At 40.2% G+C, this 17256-nt stretch overlaps 2 protein-coding genes across 2 annotated transcripts; both read left to right on the forward strand.

Moving 5' to 3' along the window:
• Positions 1 to 569: 569 nt before the first annotated feature.
• Positions 570 to 12792, forward strand: LOC139730406 (uncharacterized). Its single transcript, XM_071641270.1, has 4 exons — positions 570 to 693; positions 6096 to 6411; positions 6821 to 9533; positions 10501 to 12792. Exons 2-4 carry the CDS (start codon positions 6099 to 6101, stop codon positions 10595 to 10597), a joined length of 3123 nt encoding a protein of 1040 aa, XP_071497371.1. The 5' UTR covers positions 570 to 693; positions 6096 to 6098; the 3' UTR covers positions 10598 to 12792.
• Positions 12793 to 16370: 3578 nt separating this feature from the next.
• LOC139731032 (snaclec 5-like) lies at positions 16371 to 16898 on the forward strand. The gene has a single exon (XM_071641917.1). It carries the CDS (start codon positions 16371 to 16373, stop codon positions 16896 to 16898), a length of 528 nt encoding a protein of 175 aa, XP_071498018.1.
• The last annotated feature ends 358 nt before the right edge of the window (positions 16899 to 17256 follow it).

Genomic DNA, 17256 nt, shown 5'->3' on the forward strand with positions numbered 1-17256 from the left:
CCATTTTCAAAGATTTTACACTGCATGGAAAGCACGCATTAAAAACAATCATGACGTTTATGTTTTCTTAATTGATTAATTAATCAATTCATTCATTCATTCATTCATTCATTCATTACCCTAATTCTTAAAAAAAAAAACTTCTCCAGCCAAAGTCATGAAAAGAAGTTCAGTTTCAAGTGAGAACTTGTGTAATGGCACTGTCGGACTGTACACAAAATATCCCTGTAACTTCTTTATGAGTTAACTTTCTCTAAATGTTTGTACTCAAAGTGAAAGACTCAATCTCTGATTTTCAGTATTTTTTTTTTCGATTCGTTCTTTGTTTTGCTCTTTGTAATGTTGGCCTTTCTTTTTTACTTTTGAAGTCACCGCGGTGAAATCATTATATCTCTGCGAGTTTTTGCGGTTGACATGACTGGTGAGGTGTGACGCACTGATTGTTGCGGGTCTAGACGATGAGTGCACTTTAACACGAGCACCATAGGAATAACCGGGGAGGTGACCTCCCTGGAATAACCAGGAAGTGCACGTATTGAATGCTATTAGGGGACGACAGCACCCCTTATTGCGCGCTTGCTGCATGTAGTCCTACACTCCTTGTAGCGAGTGACTTTTTGACAGGAATAAATTCATTGAGAGTAATGACGGAATACCGTATTTATCTCTGAGTTGCAGGATTGAGTGAAGAGGGTGAGTAAATCAGTGCGATCGATATTGTATCAATATTCGATTTGTCTGTATGGATTGGTCGATCTGTGAGTTTTTGACTTATTATATCGTACCATTATTATCTATCAACAGTATAAACGTTATAACCAAAAGCTTCTCCGCACGCAATACGGATTATTACGCGCGCCCGACTGTTTGAGACCGTGCCTCTTCGCTGCCCGTACATCATGCAATTTTATTCGGACACCTATAGGGTATTATTTCACCTTTTACTTCGCATAAATGCCTTATATAGTGGGCTTGATCAAATTCTAGAGCTTGAAATGATATCAACAAATCGCCATATATCAGTGCGGTATAAACGTAATTTCATGCAAGCTGACCCCAAGTCGCACAAGTTTATATAAATCTCCTGTATACAGTGGCGGTGAACGTTTAAGGCGTGTGTGTGTGTGTGTGTGGGGGGGGGGGGGGGGTGTCCGGACTGCGCTTTTGTGCTCGTGTTTTGGGGTAAGGGGTAACCCCTCCCCCTTCCTCTTTTGATCGAAACGATCTCGACCGACACCCAGGGGTTTCTTGTGTTTCGCTATGTTTCGGCTTTCAGAACCGAAAGCGGGGAGGGTGGCTTCATGTGCTTCTTAACCCCCCTCCCCCTTCCCAGTGTGGAACTCTGCATGAATATGCATATAGGATAAAATTGTCTTGATTTATCCTTCCACTACTTTTGAATAAGTACATGACATAAGTATACGGCCAATTACAGATTGTCGTTGAGTGCACTAAGCGATGTTGGCACATGTAGAGTCAACCGAGGAGCTCTTGAGCTATGACTTCAATCTCGATCAGTGGAATCCGCTAATTTTCTGCGCTATTTTACATATAGGTACTACATAAATTAGTTTATTTTGTACTGCTAACCTGCTAAGGGTATTTTCAGCATTTCTATAGTTTTTGACCCACTCAACCTTCTAAAAATTAATCAAAATATCATATTCTTAGAGTTCATATCATTGTTATACACAATAAATTTTCTTTTGATGAATTCCAAATATCATATTTCATGCCACATGTAAAATTTCATATTAAGAATATCATAATTTTAACAAGATATGCAAAACTGCAATATTTTTCAAAATTTTCCGAAAGGTTTTCAAAATTTGTCACCCAAATTTGTAGATTAACATCTCAGAAAACCAATTCAGAATTAAATTTATGGACATTTATCTTTTTTTTCATTTATGTTTCCATAACTTAGTCGCGTATACAATGTCCGTGAAGTTCCATATTATTTTCTCTGATACTTTGTGCAAAACGCATTTTTTGACGTCGTTTGTAGCAGCAAAAGTTCATATATACGATGAAAGTCCTTTCTTGCATTTCTTTGATAAGAACAAATGCGTTTCGGTGAAAAATCATGAAAATTTACCAAAAGCTACCAGCTGATGATTATCCAAAAGGTATATACAAAATGTATTTTGGGGTAATTTCTTACGGCCAGTTTTATTATAGGAATTTCAAGTGGGGTTTTATAAAGTGAAAACCGTATGCGATGAGCTAATATGGTTTGCGAATGATATAATATGGTGAAAGAGGTCCATGGTGTCTCGGTATAGTGAGGTTACACATAATCGCCGTCATTATGACGTGTACCTAACGTAGAGGCTTATAAGAGGAAATAGACACTCTTCCGGTCGGGAACCGCGGGTTGTAAAGGCCTAGCTACTAGATCTCCCTGCTAGACATCCGTGCTCGTTTACTAAACTGTATCTACATGGAGACTAATGGGCTAATCGTGTAACACAACCCGGAATGTGCTATACCAAAAGATACAGGTTCCTATCATCAGATTCTATTACAGTGTATTACGCATATCCGTTTTCTGTTTTAAAGGTTACCCATTCCTTCTGATTCGTTTCACTTTCATTTCACACCAAGTGTACTATAATTTATTATACATACGATGCCGATAAAACGTCATAAAAGAAGAGATATTTGTTTGTGTTTTTTTAAATTAACATTGAAAATATTGAAAAGAAACAATGTCGATAACAAGAACGAAAAATGTAGGACCAATAGGAGCAGGATCATCTCGCACGTGTTCAGGAATTAGTACAAATACAGCTCTTAAAAAACGAAAATGGGCTGATGTGAAATTCAGTGAGTAAGATAAAAATTATCAATATTTACGGAGAAAGGCCAAGTCCGTCATATATAAGGCAGAAGATGACATGCAGTGAACGACGAGTTGTAGTTTTAATGGTTGGTACAGTTTTCGTGTAGCTGGGGCTGCAGGTCTCCAACTTTGGTGTGTGTGTGTTTGTGCGTGTTTGTGAGATAATAAGAAAACTTTTGTGAAAAATGGAAGAACATGTAATTCTCAAAGAAATTCAAGGTTTATTTGATGAAACTTGGTCTTGAAACTGCCCAGATGTCCAAAAAGTGATCCTAATAAAATAAAACAGATTACGACTTTTGTTAGGACCTCTTTATTTTACCTTGTATTTTTTTTTTGTAATATCTCAGTCATTGCAATACCATTTTTCAACACATAAACTTTCAATTTCCCTTAGAATTCTATGCTCTTTAACATTTCAGGGTGGTTTTTGAATACCTCGCAAAAACGTCAAAAGCTGAATCTTCACCTCAACCAATTCCATACCATCCCTTTAAAAACTGAGCGGAGAAAAACGGTCCATGTTGGAAAGCCTCGACCGGACCAAGCAGAGAGAACGAATTTTAGTTCAGTGCTAGATAATTATAGTTCATCATAGTTCATCATATAGTTCATCTGTCCAAAAAAAAATGGATGTTATGATTTTATAGTGTCACATCGGGATTTTCTGTGTATCTCGGAGGTAAATGGAATCAATACAGATGTAGTTATTATGAGGGACAGCTATCAGAGTTAACAGAGTGGATGCTTCACGGGTCAGGGAATATGAATAACTTCCAGTGGTGGTTGCCCAAGTGGAATTAAACATGCGATGTGCAGATGCTGTAGTAATTTGTAACATGTAAAGCTCCATGAATGACATAGCCCATGATTACCATAAGATTGGTCTACCGAGAAAAGTCAAGATCAGTTGATGGGTAAATTAAGTTGAATTTTATTGCAACAGTGTAAATAAAATAGGAGGAGAGATTTTGGTAAAAACTCCGGTTTCATTTTCAAATCAAAACAAGGATGGTGGTTTCCCAAATTAGTAACTATGGTAACAATAAAAATGTTTATACATTGTACTGCGGGATGGCTTTGGCGTGTGGCGAAGTATCGCCTCCGCAAATAACACCGAAGATCCTCAAAACTTTATTTCACCAAACTACTTAGAGACTCATACTAAACTCCATTGTTTGGAGCGGTTCATATGGACAAGTAGGAAAGCGTGCATGTGTAAACAGGAACATGCACGAAAGAGTTCGGTTGACATAATAAATGGTATTCATGGTATATTACACAGGATGCTCACTGCCTGAGTGCATACATGTGAAATCTCGCTCGAGAATGCATGCACATAACATGGGAATAATTCAAGACTGTTTCCAGCCGCCAGAAGATTCCACCAGAGATTTTCAAAATGCGCGTGTTCATATATTTTGTGTTCAATTAAATCTAGGAGCATGAAGATGAGGAATGACAAATATTGAGATATATTATTTCCATTCATCAGCAGTTATATGCCACGACCTTATCATAATATGGTCATGCATCCAGTGCAAACATTTACGGGGAAAACAGTAAATTTTACTATAATTATACAAACAAAAGTAATTTTCGGTAGAATGATATTCCAAAAGCCAGCTCAATATTGTGTGAATAACTTTGGGCGCTTATTTTATTAGGTGTTAACGTAGTAAACATTTCATGGCATTTAATCATATCGCAGAGATTTTGATATCCATATGACCATACAAAGATAACAAAATCACGGTGAATAGAATGGACCAGGGATCAAAGCGCTCATTGTCGTAAAGAAATAAGATCATTTCTTTGCTTTCATTGATAACGATGACTTAAATCGTAACAATGAACTACTACATTTTATTGTCACATGTATATTACAGTTTGTGTGTTTGTTTGTTTGTTTTTTGGTGGATACTCTAGTGTATATTTGAAGGGAGGATGACATGGCATTTCCAGTTCATCGTCCAACAGTGACAGCACACTTGCTTTTTAACAAAAACGTGCAACAAAGTAGCACCGTAACAGACGAACATAATACAGTGTAATTATTCAGTGTCCCACTACTGTTTGATGAACTGTGAACTTTGGACTGTATTGATAAGCAAAAAAAAATGAAGTCATGAATATGGTCGTAGGTCGCACGCTGGTATTGTGAGCGAACTTTCATTGTCGATTTGAGTAGGGAACAACAAAAATGGCGATTTTGAATTCATACTGGAAGAGAGAGAGGGGGAGAGAGGAAAACCCAACCGACAAACAAACAAATCCGACAAGTGATATTAATACTGCACCGATCATGCCGATAGGGGTCAAAGTTTGCTGCCTTCAAGAAATGGCACCGGGAAAGGGACGAGATAAAATTACCATCCCGGATATTCATGTGACTTAACAAGAACGGTTGCCATGGTTGCCGTGTATGTTTTTTGTGTGCGTGTGTGCCTTTAATTGCCGCTGTTCCTGTTTATACAGCAGTGCAGCGATGTATTCACTTTGTCCCAATGGTAGCGCTTAATTAACTGCATAAACAAAACACAATGAGAGGTCAGCGAAAGCATGGCGTGTGCTTCATTCGAGGCGCGTTTACTGTTTATTTACAGTATATGGATATACATTGTTAAATGAGTGGATATGAAGCAATACATCTGAAGGGTAAATTAGCTTGCACAATGTCATAATCCTAGAGATATCTCCATTCTTTCGCGTATTCACTGCCTATATCATTCTATAATACATATCACACACGTATATATGAATATATATATATATATTATATATATATATAAATATATATTATGACTATATTTGTATATCATGGTGAAATTGGTGCCATGATATATTGATGTTATACATACAGTGTATAAGTACCTTTAGTCGAATCAAATTTGGGTCATGACCATCATACAGTTACAGTAATAGGTGAATATTCATTAAAACATTGTGCTACGGCAATTCACTCAGTCAGTTGAGAGGCCATCCATCTGCGAAAAGTTATCATATCGAAACGATGGCAATAAAGACACTATAATCTGCACTCGTAGTTAAATGTAGTTGAATCCTAGTGTCTTTTTTCTCTGTTAATCATCTTAAATCTTATCTAAACTTCTAAGAATGTATACTATCCATACACCGTTACATTCACCGAAGTCAAGCAATCTTCAATATAACTAAGTTCATTTTTTTTTATATATTGTGTAGTTGCTACATCACTGTTCTTCGTCTCCTGTCTTTTGGTCATCTTCAGAATATGGCGCTCCTCGGCGAAGAGCTCAAGGGAACCGCCTTGGAGGTGGAGGACGTGTTGACTGACTTGCAGCTGATGAACATGGCTCAGGAAATTGGCCCCGAGTTCTGGCGGCTCGTGGGCCTTGGCCTTGGCTTCAGGGAACCGGAATTGGCCCACCTTGAACGTAACCACCGGTCAAACATGACTGAGTGCGTTTACCAGATGCTGATCAAGTGGCGTCAGAATGAGACCAACCCCAACTTGGCGCGGGTGCACCTCCGGGATGCGCTTGTCAAGGCCAAACTAGGATCAGTGGCACGTCAGCTTGGTGTTGGTAAGGATCATAACTCCGGATTCACTAATGTATTAGATAGACAAGTTTTTCCCCCTTGAAGCAGGCGAATTAGAAACTAAAAATTGTGTGCTCAAGAGAAATTGATATTTTTGCACTCGGAATGGACTGCATTTATTGATTCATTGGCACAAAATACTGATGTGGAGGAGTGACTTAAAATACGTGTTATTGAGCACAAGTCATGTGAGGAATATCCAAATGACGTGTGCCAAATTCGTCCCATAATCATCAACATGTGTAAAAAATGACCAGTTTTCACTCTTAGGTCATGTTTGCTCACATGTTTGTAAGCTATTACTTTGAAAATTCGTACACGACAGCTTATAATTGTTCTTTGGTTATCGTTTGCTGAGAATGCAAGACTAGCTTTGTTCTGTTACTCTTGCAGGGTCTGCCCATCACTTGAACATTGACATCATGGATCATGCACCACATGATACAAAAGTTCAAGAAGTGGAAATACAGCAACTCCGACGAGAACTCGAAATTAACTACAAATCTCGATTGGGAACTACTTGCCTCTTGCCTTGGGACTCTCGGTCAAGGGTGGCTATCGACCGTTATTTCACGGACGTTGCCATTACGCTAGAGGACACCTCCTTCCGAGATCACAGGAAGATTCCGCTTGAGCGCCATCGACACGACATTTTCACCATTAGTGCCGAAAAGAACCTTCCGATCAATCGGATTCTCCTTCGAGGGGAACCAGGCACGGGGAAGTCCACAGTTGTTGCAAAGATCGCACAGGACTGGGTTTCGCGGAATCCATCGTCACCGCTCCACGACCTCCCGCTCCTATTCATATTGTCCTTTCAAACACTGAGCGAAGAATCACAACTCGGTGACGCAATTCGACAGAATCTCCTTCCAGAAGACACAACTTTCACTCCCGAAAGAATCGAGAGTCTTATCCGCTTAAAACCCCACGACTCAATACTGATTTTGGACGGGCTAGAGGAGTTGTCACAAGGATCCTCTAAAGCAGACAAAACTGACAATATTGTGAAAATACTGGAGAATCGGCGTTTGACTGAGTGCAAAGTGATGGTTACTGCAAGACCGACAAGGGTCGCTCAAATGAAAGAGTCAACAATGAGAGAGTATACTCTACTGGAGATTGAGGGCTTCAGAGCGGCAGATGTCTTCGACTTCATTGTTTCTTACTTTGGAGATGACGTTGCCATGGCTCAGGGACTCATGAGACATTTAGAGGCAAGTCCTGTGATCCTGGACAGTCTGTGCACCATTCCTTTGTTTTGCACCATCGTTTGCTATCTATGGGAAACAGACATTTGCCAGGTTAACAGGCAAGGAAATAGACTCGGTACGAATAGCGAACTTGCCGATCACATCATCAAATGCCTGTGGGCTCATCATGAATCAAAGAATACGGAGGATGAACCTGACGGGGGCTTCAATAGGTCGCGATTGGAGTCTGACGTTGGGCGAAAGTCCAGGCTGTCATCTTTCTGTAGCTCCATTCGCAGAATCCCCCTCAGACGGTCCCGAAAAAAGAGCGGAAACAATGCCGTTTCTATACTTCCCCCCAAATCTACCACGCAACGTCTCGGAAAGGTTGCCCTTGAGAAGCTTCTAGCATTTGATGAAGACCTGGGTTTTCAGCAAAAGGATCTGACCTTTTGTCGCGAGTTTGTCGATGTTGGTCTTGCTGTTGGACTTTTATCAAAAGTACAAGTAGTCAACAGTGGAAACAAAAAGAAGCACACGATTGTCAAACATGAGACCCGTGTGCAGTTCGCTCACATGGAAACGATGCAGAAGTGTGCTGCTGTGTATTTGGCTTGTTTGTGGAAGAAAAACCGCGTAAAGTTCAACGACGTTCTAAAACATCTCAATGATAAATTCCTTGTGGAGCGGTTCGAACCGCTTCTCATGTTGACATGTGGAGAAGATGCGAATGTGGCCAAGGAAATCATCCAACACTTGTCGTCTCTCTTTGCGTCACACGACGTAATTCTAAAGTGTTACTTCGAGAGTCCAGAAAGTCAATGTGTTGATGAGGAAATGATGCGTATTTTCCCTGACAAGTGCATCATTGCGCTCACCAATCCTTCCGTCCATTCGATAGCCGCCCTCGGATACTTCCTGGCAAAGTCCTCAAGGAAGGACGGAATTACAAACGCAGTTAGCAAGCTTCTCCTTGCAGCCGTCGGCTTTGTTCCCATGCTCAATTTAATCGAACTTTTGGACGCGAAACACTGCCCTGAAGTGACCTTAATGAGTCTTTCCTGGTGTGATTTGGAGAACACGGACACACCTTCTTTGTTGTGTGCGCTTGGAGAACTTCCAGCTCTCTCCGAATTGATGATGACTAGATCCACCATTGGACCAACATTCATTCAGAATATAGCACACTTGCCCGACGGCTGTTTTAAGACCCTTGAAGTGCTTGAATTGCCAATCGGAACAACATGCGCAGATCTTGTGCTGAAGGCGGTTTTCTGTTTGGGACAGTTTCCTGTTCTTCGGAAAGTCCATCTCACTCTCAAGGATTCTAGTTCAGACATTGACTGTCAGCATTCTGACTCGGGTGACGTCCCAACTCCACCACCCGAACTTTGCAAAATTTGTCTGAGCTGCAGTAATCTCAATCTCTTGGCATCTCGCCGCTTCGCCCAAATCCTCACGAAAGCGACCAAGCTGAAATACTTTAGCGTGGTGAATTCAACGCTTCATCCCGATTTCTTTTCTCAGCTTGGTGACATGTTGGTCTTGAGGAAGCTTGTGCTGCGGCTGGATTCATGGAAAGGCTTTGAACTCGAGACTCTCCTGGGTAAGTGCCCAAATGTGAATCATGTCGAGGTCAACACATCCTCGATGGGTGAACATGAGGAGATTGATAGACAGATGGATGCCATCATGCCCCTTCTTGCACAGCTCCGGTCGCTTAATACGATACACGTGTCAGTCGGTTTAGGCTGTGCATACTCGGCTCGTGAGTCAACTGTGAGGGCGCTGTGTGAGTCGCTCAAGGAGTGCAAGATACTCAACCGAGTTGTAGTTACTGGTATCAAGATGACACCGGCTCAAGGACTTGACATCATTAACGTATGTCGGGAGACGACTGTAAAAGTTATAAGGTAATTATTGTAGGTCATAATGTTTCATTCAAAGAACGGAAGATGTATGAATCAGTGAGTGCGTTTGGGGGGGGGGTCGAAAAGAAATGACCTTAGTTCTTATCGTTTTCACAGTGAAATGCTAATCCAATAAATCTGAAATTGCATCTTTTTCCTCAGCGAGGAAATCTGGTAGATTAGCTCCACCCCTCCCCCTCCTTACCTTTTCATCCAGAGCAGGGTAGAAGCATAAATACATTCAATTGTTTGTTCATCCAAGGACCAAATCTATATAAGTGTTAAATATCTTTTCCCGGATATTAGCTAGTACAACAAAGTGTGTTACGTGCTGAGGGAGCATTAGATGTTCTAATGATTAAGTCACTAAGGGGTAAATCGGAGTGGGGGTGAATATATTTGGTGCTGGACAAATCTTTGAATTTGACAGTTTTATGTTGAGGAAAGAGACCCCGAATAAGTATAGTTACACTGATTTGGCACCATTACATAATCTGGTCTTATCTTCCATCCGTTCTCCGTTTCTTTTTCTTGATCTTCTATCCGTTTTCCGTTTCTTTTTCACAAACACTGATTACTCGGGGCTTACAACCAAACAAGCTAGCTTTAATGTAGGTCCCGTCATACTTCTCTATGATCAACCCATTTCGATTTCGATTTTGACCAGATATCATTACATGTAATTACTGTGTTATGACCATGTATATTGTTTGTTTTCTGCACATTGTTCACAAGGTAAAAGAACTTGTCTGATTTCTGTTTTAATGTTCATAAATAAGAAGTATGAAAATAAATGAATTGAATTGAATTGAAATTGAATTTCTGGCGCACCATCAAGGGTCGCTAACCAAAAGTTTTTGTAGGCTAAATTTGCCATGAGGATGAGATGCTCAGGATTGAGATGTTTTGTTTTATTTTATTTTATTCTATTTTATTTTTCTTGTTTTATTCTTATACCTTTTGCACACAGTCTCACGGCGTGCTTCGATCACTCCCAGGATCTGAGCGAGCTACACCGATTACGTCAAGACTTCGCTCGGGATCGATCGATCGTGCTGGAGTTCTGATCGCACGTCGTCGTCTGCTACCCCTTCTCTATCGCCATCTGGATCCCAAACTGTACTCCCATTTGTGGTGACACGATTTAGTTACGAGATGGGCAGAATACTTAATACTTACAAAATCAACAAAAACTCTCAAGAAAGAAAATAAATCCGTTGTGACTGAACATATCACTTGTATGCTGACGATTATCTGTGGTCGGGACACCTAAAGACTCAATGCTTTCATGAGTAGGGTATGATATATCTTTATACCGTGAAAAAGGCAACTTCTTTTTGATAGGAAAATTAACATATATTACTTTTGTGTGCAATAATCTACTGCATGTTTGGTTATACATGCCATTGTTGTAGTTGAGGGTAGTCATGTAATGAAACATCTTTCCTTAGTAATACATGTATGCTGGGAAAAGTGGAAAGATTGACACTACTCTGTTCGGATTTTTTTCCCCCGACAATGTACATATTTTACGACCTGCTGCACTTCATTTCACTGCCAGTGAAATGTAATATACAGCGCATTCCCGTTATATCGAACACGGTTATAACGAAATTCCGGTTAAAACGAAATGAAAATTCAGGCCGCAATATTATCGGCTCTATGTCTTTTATTGTTTATTTCTTTGGTTATAACGAAATTTCTATGCAACGAAAGAAAACTGCCTGTCCCCAGGACTTCGTTATAACGGGAGTCCGCGCAGTAGTGTGAATTTACCATATTCATTATGACAATGAAATATTAGCTCGAAGAAAAAAGAAATACCCCAAGCTTGATCAATAATAACGAAAAGGAATTATAAAACAAAAACGAGAAGCAATTTCTTTCCTACCACATGGATGGAAATCTATCATTACATGAGAAGCGTATTAAAACTGCTCTTCGATGAAATACGTTGACAGTTTTTAATGACGGTTGTAGTAAAGTTAATTATTGCGCACGGCCTCAGTGAAGACGGTGATAAGAAAATAGTTTTTGTAATCTACCATTTGCAACAAGTCAATTCGTGGCCTACTTTCATGTCCAGTGCAGTATGTGGTAAACGGTTGCTGCCAGGCACGAAGTTTCAATGCCATTGAACTTTGACCTCTACAATTTTACGAACCCTTCACGAAGAATCTTTACATGCATGGAGCTTGCACATCCATTTCAGCTGTGTTCCTCAAAGCTGCAGTAAATACAGGAGAGCTCCTGGAAAAAGAAAGTTCGTGTAATAGTATATCTCTCAAGGATGCTTTTCATGAAGTGTTTTCTCGCATTAGGAGAAGAGAAGTTTCGAGAATCAAACGTTTCACTGAGACAATTAGGCGAGAATGTGTAAATGTCAATGTTGTGTTTGTCATTCATTCAACTAATTTTGTGATTTCTTCTTCCCAGCTTTCCCTTTTCCAGAAGGCAAGACTTCTGAAAGGATGCCCCAGCGTAAATCTCTGTTAAATAACCCTGCAAGAAGAACAAAAGTTCTGAGCCCCGCAAAGTATAAATGACAACTTTTAATTGAAGACAAGCGTCATGACGTATACAGATAAAGATCTACAACAGGTACATATAAGGATACCGTTGATTTCCTCCTTCGCTATTCTTATTACCAGTCTTTTCCTTTTTAAAAAGAAAAGATCAAAGAAGACAGAATACGATTATCGGTAATTTCCACTTGATAAGGGAAGACAGAAAAAAAATAGATCGTAAAGTGGGGGAAGAGGCATGGTGCATCCGTTTGTATATCATAACCTGCCACAAGTTCATTGCGGGCGGCTTCAAACGATGTTTAACAGTATTGAATGAAGGTTTTAACAATCACACAATGGTAGTATCACTGAAAGCGACTTCCTATTCAGGCAAATTTCACATTCCAGTTAGTGGATACTTTCAAGAATATTGCATCGAGCAACAGATTTACGTCTAAATGTTGCGATAAACGGTGCATTATTAGCCAGATTAATGAGACGAAGTGGCCACCCCTAAACCACACTACAGGTTTAAGCTCTTCCCTTTTGATCATGTAACGAGATATAGTGAAATAATGTGTGATTGGACACTCAAGTTTTTGTGATAAAATACAAGTACTCCATTTTGCTGCTAATGAAATCGAATATCCGATCGTCGAGGTAAAAAGGAAGGAGTCACCTTTACTGAGAACCGTTTTAACATGAACTTGCCTAACTAATTATAGCTATAACAAATTGGAGTGACGATTAGAATTCGTGCGGATGATTGGATGTAGCCAAGCTGGTATCCCAGAATCTTCAACTACCATAATTTGACAATCTTATTATACCGTTTCATTTATGCTGCAACATAAACCGAGACCCAATAGACATGTGGGCTCAAATCTACGGTATACATGAAAACCGTTGATCGAAATCCGAAATGTCTCTGTTAGGCATTCCGAATTCCACGGGACGAAGCAAGAACATGACGAGTCGAGACTCCGACCTGGTGGCTTCTTTAGTACACAAAGAGAATAACATTAAAAACAGTGGTTGGCGACAGGTGTTTTGGCTGATAATGAATGTTAAAGTTGTTGTTGTTGTTGTTGTAATTATGTTGTAATATTGCGTATTATCTATGCATCTGCTCATGGGTTATTTTCGTATCAGTTTTATGTTATTTTGTAATAAACGTGACCCGTGTTGAGATTATTCGACTTGACAGTCTCCAAAGCGTTTCATTTTGTATAATTAGTTTATTTAACTACCAACAAAAATGCAATACTGCGATAAAACATCTGATGAATAGACATAACTGTTACAGAATTAGTACAACAGTGTCACCAAGGAAAATACTTTGAACTAAATATAACAAATGTTATGACTTTTGTGGCAAAAACCAATTCAACATTGTTGGATTGCAAAGAAAAAAAACACGGTCTGGTGGTTTGCAGTCTCCTCATAAACAATAACTGCTTAACTTGCAAAACTAGGCGAATGGCCTTAGGAAAAAAAGAAAGAAAGACAAGCAGACACACACACACACACACACACACACGTTTACATCGGTGATCAGGGGCAGAATGTCCAGTTTCCGCATTACTAAAATGTTATGCTCTGACTCCTTTGCAGTTCTGCTCAGCATCGGCCTTCCCGAATGCGCCAAACCACAAACGCAAAACTCTGTTCATGTTGTATTGTATGCCACGTGCGTCTTGATCTTTGATCTATGGTGGTCCTGAAGTAGACACGCTCGACAACAGGTCATGTGCGTCGTGAATTTTGCGACCAGGTCGCGAAGTTTGCGATTTGGGACGCCAAGTTCGTGACCCGGGACGTGAATTTCGTGACCTGGGACGTGAATTTCGTGACCTGGGACACAAACTTGGCCACCGGGGACACGAATTTGGCCACCGGGGACGCAAAATTTGCGTCCTGTGGTCACGAAATTCGCGACCCCAAATTGCGAACTTCGCGACCCAAAGTTGCGAAGTTTGCGACCACAGGACGCGAATTTTGCGTCGCCGGTCGCCAAGTTCGTATCCCGGGTCATGAAATTCGCGTCCCGAGTCACGAACTTGGCGTCCCAAATCGCGAATTTTGTTACCTGGTCGCAAAAATCACGGCGCACATTGACCTGTTGTCGAGGGTACTTCACGGCCACCATATTGATCCCATGTGGCCTTCACAGTTTGGTGGGACTGGATGCATGGCGGGCGGGGGGGGGGGGGGGTTAAATGTGTGTGATATCCAATGAAAGTAAAATAAAGAATATCGTGAAACGAAACAAAAAGCCTGTGCATGTCTGGTGTGTGATGCCAGGTGTTATACGGGAAACTACTTTTAACAAAATTGTGCCATGAATATGCATGTGCTTGTCCGTGTGTGTCTCTCTAAGTCCTGGTAGATGGATTAGTGACGCTGATTGGCTGATTTTACTATTGTTTTTGTGTCTGCATGGCTCTGTCATGTGTCTTATTACAATATTGACCTATAAGTTTGTCGAATCGGATTAATTTGATTGGTTTCGGGTCATGTCTATGGTTAAGTGACGTCAGTCGCTGAACAGAAGTGTGAAATTGGAAAGAACAGAATGCCATCGCCGAAGGTCAGGCCAATGGAGTAATTTTGGATATAAACAGACGGGCTGTTTCTCAGGAATCCCATACTCACTCGAGTCAGTACTAGAGACGGAGAGAGGGAGACGAGCCCGAGTTTGCTGCATTCGCTTGATCGGTACGTAAAACTCCACACATCATTGGCCGGTTTACTCCTGTTGCCAAATTAATGTATGTCTGCTTACCAATATAGGACCTATTGAAACTGTAGTGATTCAATTCAAATGTCCCTACTTAAACATTTTTTATCCTAAAATCAAACGTGGTCATGAAGACATACTTTAGATATGCTAAAAACTATTAAAGCAATACCTTTGTGATTTTATTAACTATTTCAGGTTAGAAAATTAACGACCATGACTTTAAAAAAACCCCACTCATATAGGCATTGTTTACCTTATGGGTAATTATGATATCCGATATTTCTGCGGCAAGGGACATCAGTGATTTTGAAATAGCTGTAAACGATTACATCAGGTTGGTAGAAAAAACTATTCTGTTCACGGGCGTGGTTAGTCTGCTAAATACTGTCTACTGACATCCTATATAATGACAATGAATAGTTTTAGAACAAATTAAGATAAATATAGCACCAAACCACAGAAATGTTTTGTTTTCTGTAAATCAATTAGTAAACAATGTGATTATAATACTTGCCTGCTTTGTTTTCTGATCTGGAAGAATTTTTTGCACTTGCGGGGACTTGGCTTACATTGCTTTGATTTAGAAAGCATCTTGGGTCGATTGAATAGTTAGACACACATGTTGGAACTGACTCGAAAAGCGCCTAAGGAACAAGGCCTTCAGTAATGTGTCTTTTCTTGTCTTATGAAGATCCACGTTTGCAAAATGAGACTAGGCAATATACTTCATTAGTAAATTAGTACGTAAGAACAACAGCAACAACAAACAACCCTTTTCTTGGCAAAATAGCATTTCAAAATTCAGTTGGTTGTAACCACCATTTGTCATGCGCATTAGCAATGCCCTTTGCACCTATATAATTATATCAAAGCGTTGGTTGCTATGATCTTTTTCTTTCTTTGACTTTGTGTGGTTAATTTGTAGGAGGAAGTAAAGTAAAGTATATACATTGTATACATTTCCGATCCTCCAAAACAGTGTTTAATTGTTTAATCTTATGAAGTAGTAGGCTGTATCATTATCGAGCTAAAAATATCATTGTTTAAAGCTTAAACTATACATCATTTACACTCCGAGACTCCTGCATCTTCTGTATTGAATAGATAAAACAGATCCCCCCCCCCCCCATTTGCAATACAGGAAGGAGGTTTTTATATCCATTCAATGACGATTGTTTCGCTTTGACTGGTTACCTTCAAAAGACAAGTATGAACAGAAGATGTAGGATAAAAACGCTATTTGTTCTTTCAGAATCTAAAAATCACAAGGCGAGGTCCTTGAGTCAACAAGCGAGAGGGGAGGTAGATATGCTTGTTTTTTAGTTATCCCCTTTGACTTTGCTTCAGCTATCAGTCCATATTTCACTTTCAGGGTCTCAGTTGTTGCTTTTTTGTTCCGTCTGTTTTATTATACCGTAGCCTATAACTGTTGAGCTGCACTGCAGATTTAGAAAGGAGAATAAACTGATTAAGACACATAAGCATCTTTTTTTTTGTCTCATGTTTCTTTTTTAATTGTCATCTCCGCATCTTCATGTTTATTTTCATTATTATTCACTTTTGCACAGAAAACAACTTCACTTCAGCATTATGAAGGTTCTCCTTGCCCTCGTTGCGGTGGCGTGTTTGGCCAACGGCGCACTTGCAACGTGTTTGCCGAAGCGAGTGGAGTGCGGGGGGAACAGCGGAAGATGCCCCTCCGGCTTCGGCCGCTGGGGCAACATGTGCTACAGGTATGTTGCTCGCGAGATGACCTTTTCTCAGGCAGCCGATTACTGCAAAAATCTGAGGGGAATATGCAACAGGGGAGACGGGCATCTCCTTCCTACACGCGTCGCGGACGAGAACAACGCCGGGTTGCAAGCATACAAGAACGCCTGCATCAAGAGCGCCGTTGACTCCTTCTGGATCGGCTACAAAGACAGCAGCAAAGAGGGAACCTGGCAATCGGTGAGCAGTTTAGCAAGATCCTACCGATACTACAACTGGGCCAATGGAAATGGGGGTAACAGCGGTTCGAAGGACTGTGCCGCCATGAGACCTGACGGCAAGTGGATCGCCGACGACTGCGGGAAGAAGAAGCCGTTCATTTGCCGTATCATCCGAACAAACCATTAGACGTTGGTGAGTTCACACTGTAACGATAGATTGAATGAGAGAAAAAAAAGAAGCTTTTGTTGCGACGTGCTAACCACTTTCAGTTGACATCTTAATAATTCTGTTTGATTGAAAACTAACGTTTTATTAATAGCATCTCGGCCATTTCAAATGGAAGTAATTATTGATTGCATGAGATGATTGTCATTCTAATGCTGTGGTTACGATCTGCATTGCTTACAAATTGTAAACATAGAACGTATGATTTATTAATGTATAGTTTCTATTTGTATTACCTTTTTGTTGGATGGAAATTAAAGCATATTTGAATTGAATTGAAATGAATTGAGTTGAAAGGGCAATAGGGCAAAAGGAAAAT

This window comes from Diadema antillarum, unplaced genomic scaffold (assembly GCF_040938485.1).
Source record: "Diadema antillarum isolate AM-2024a unplaced genomic scaffold, OU_Dant_1.0 scf00000022, whole genome shotgun sequence".
NCBI classification, from domain to species: Eukaryota; Metazoa; Echinodermata; class Echinoidea; order Diadematoida; family Diadematidae; genus Diadema; species Diadema antillarum.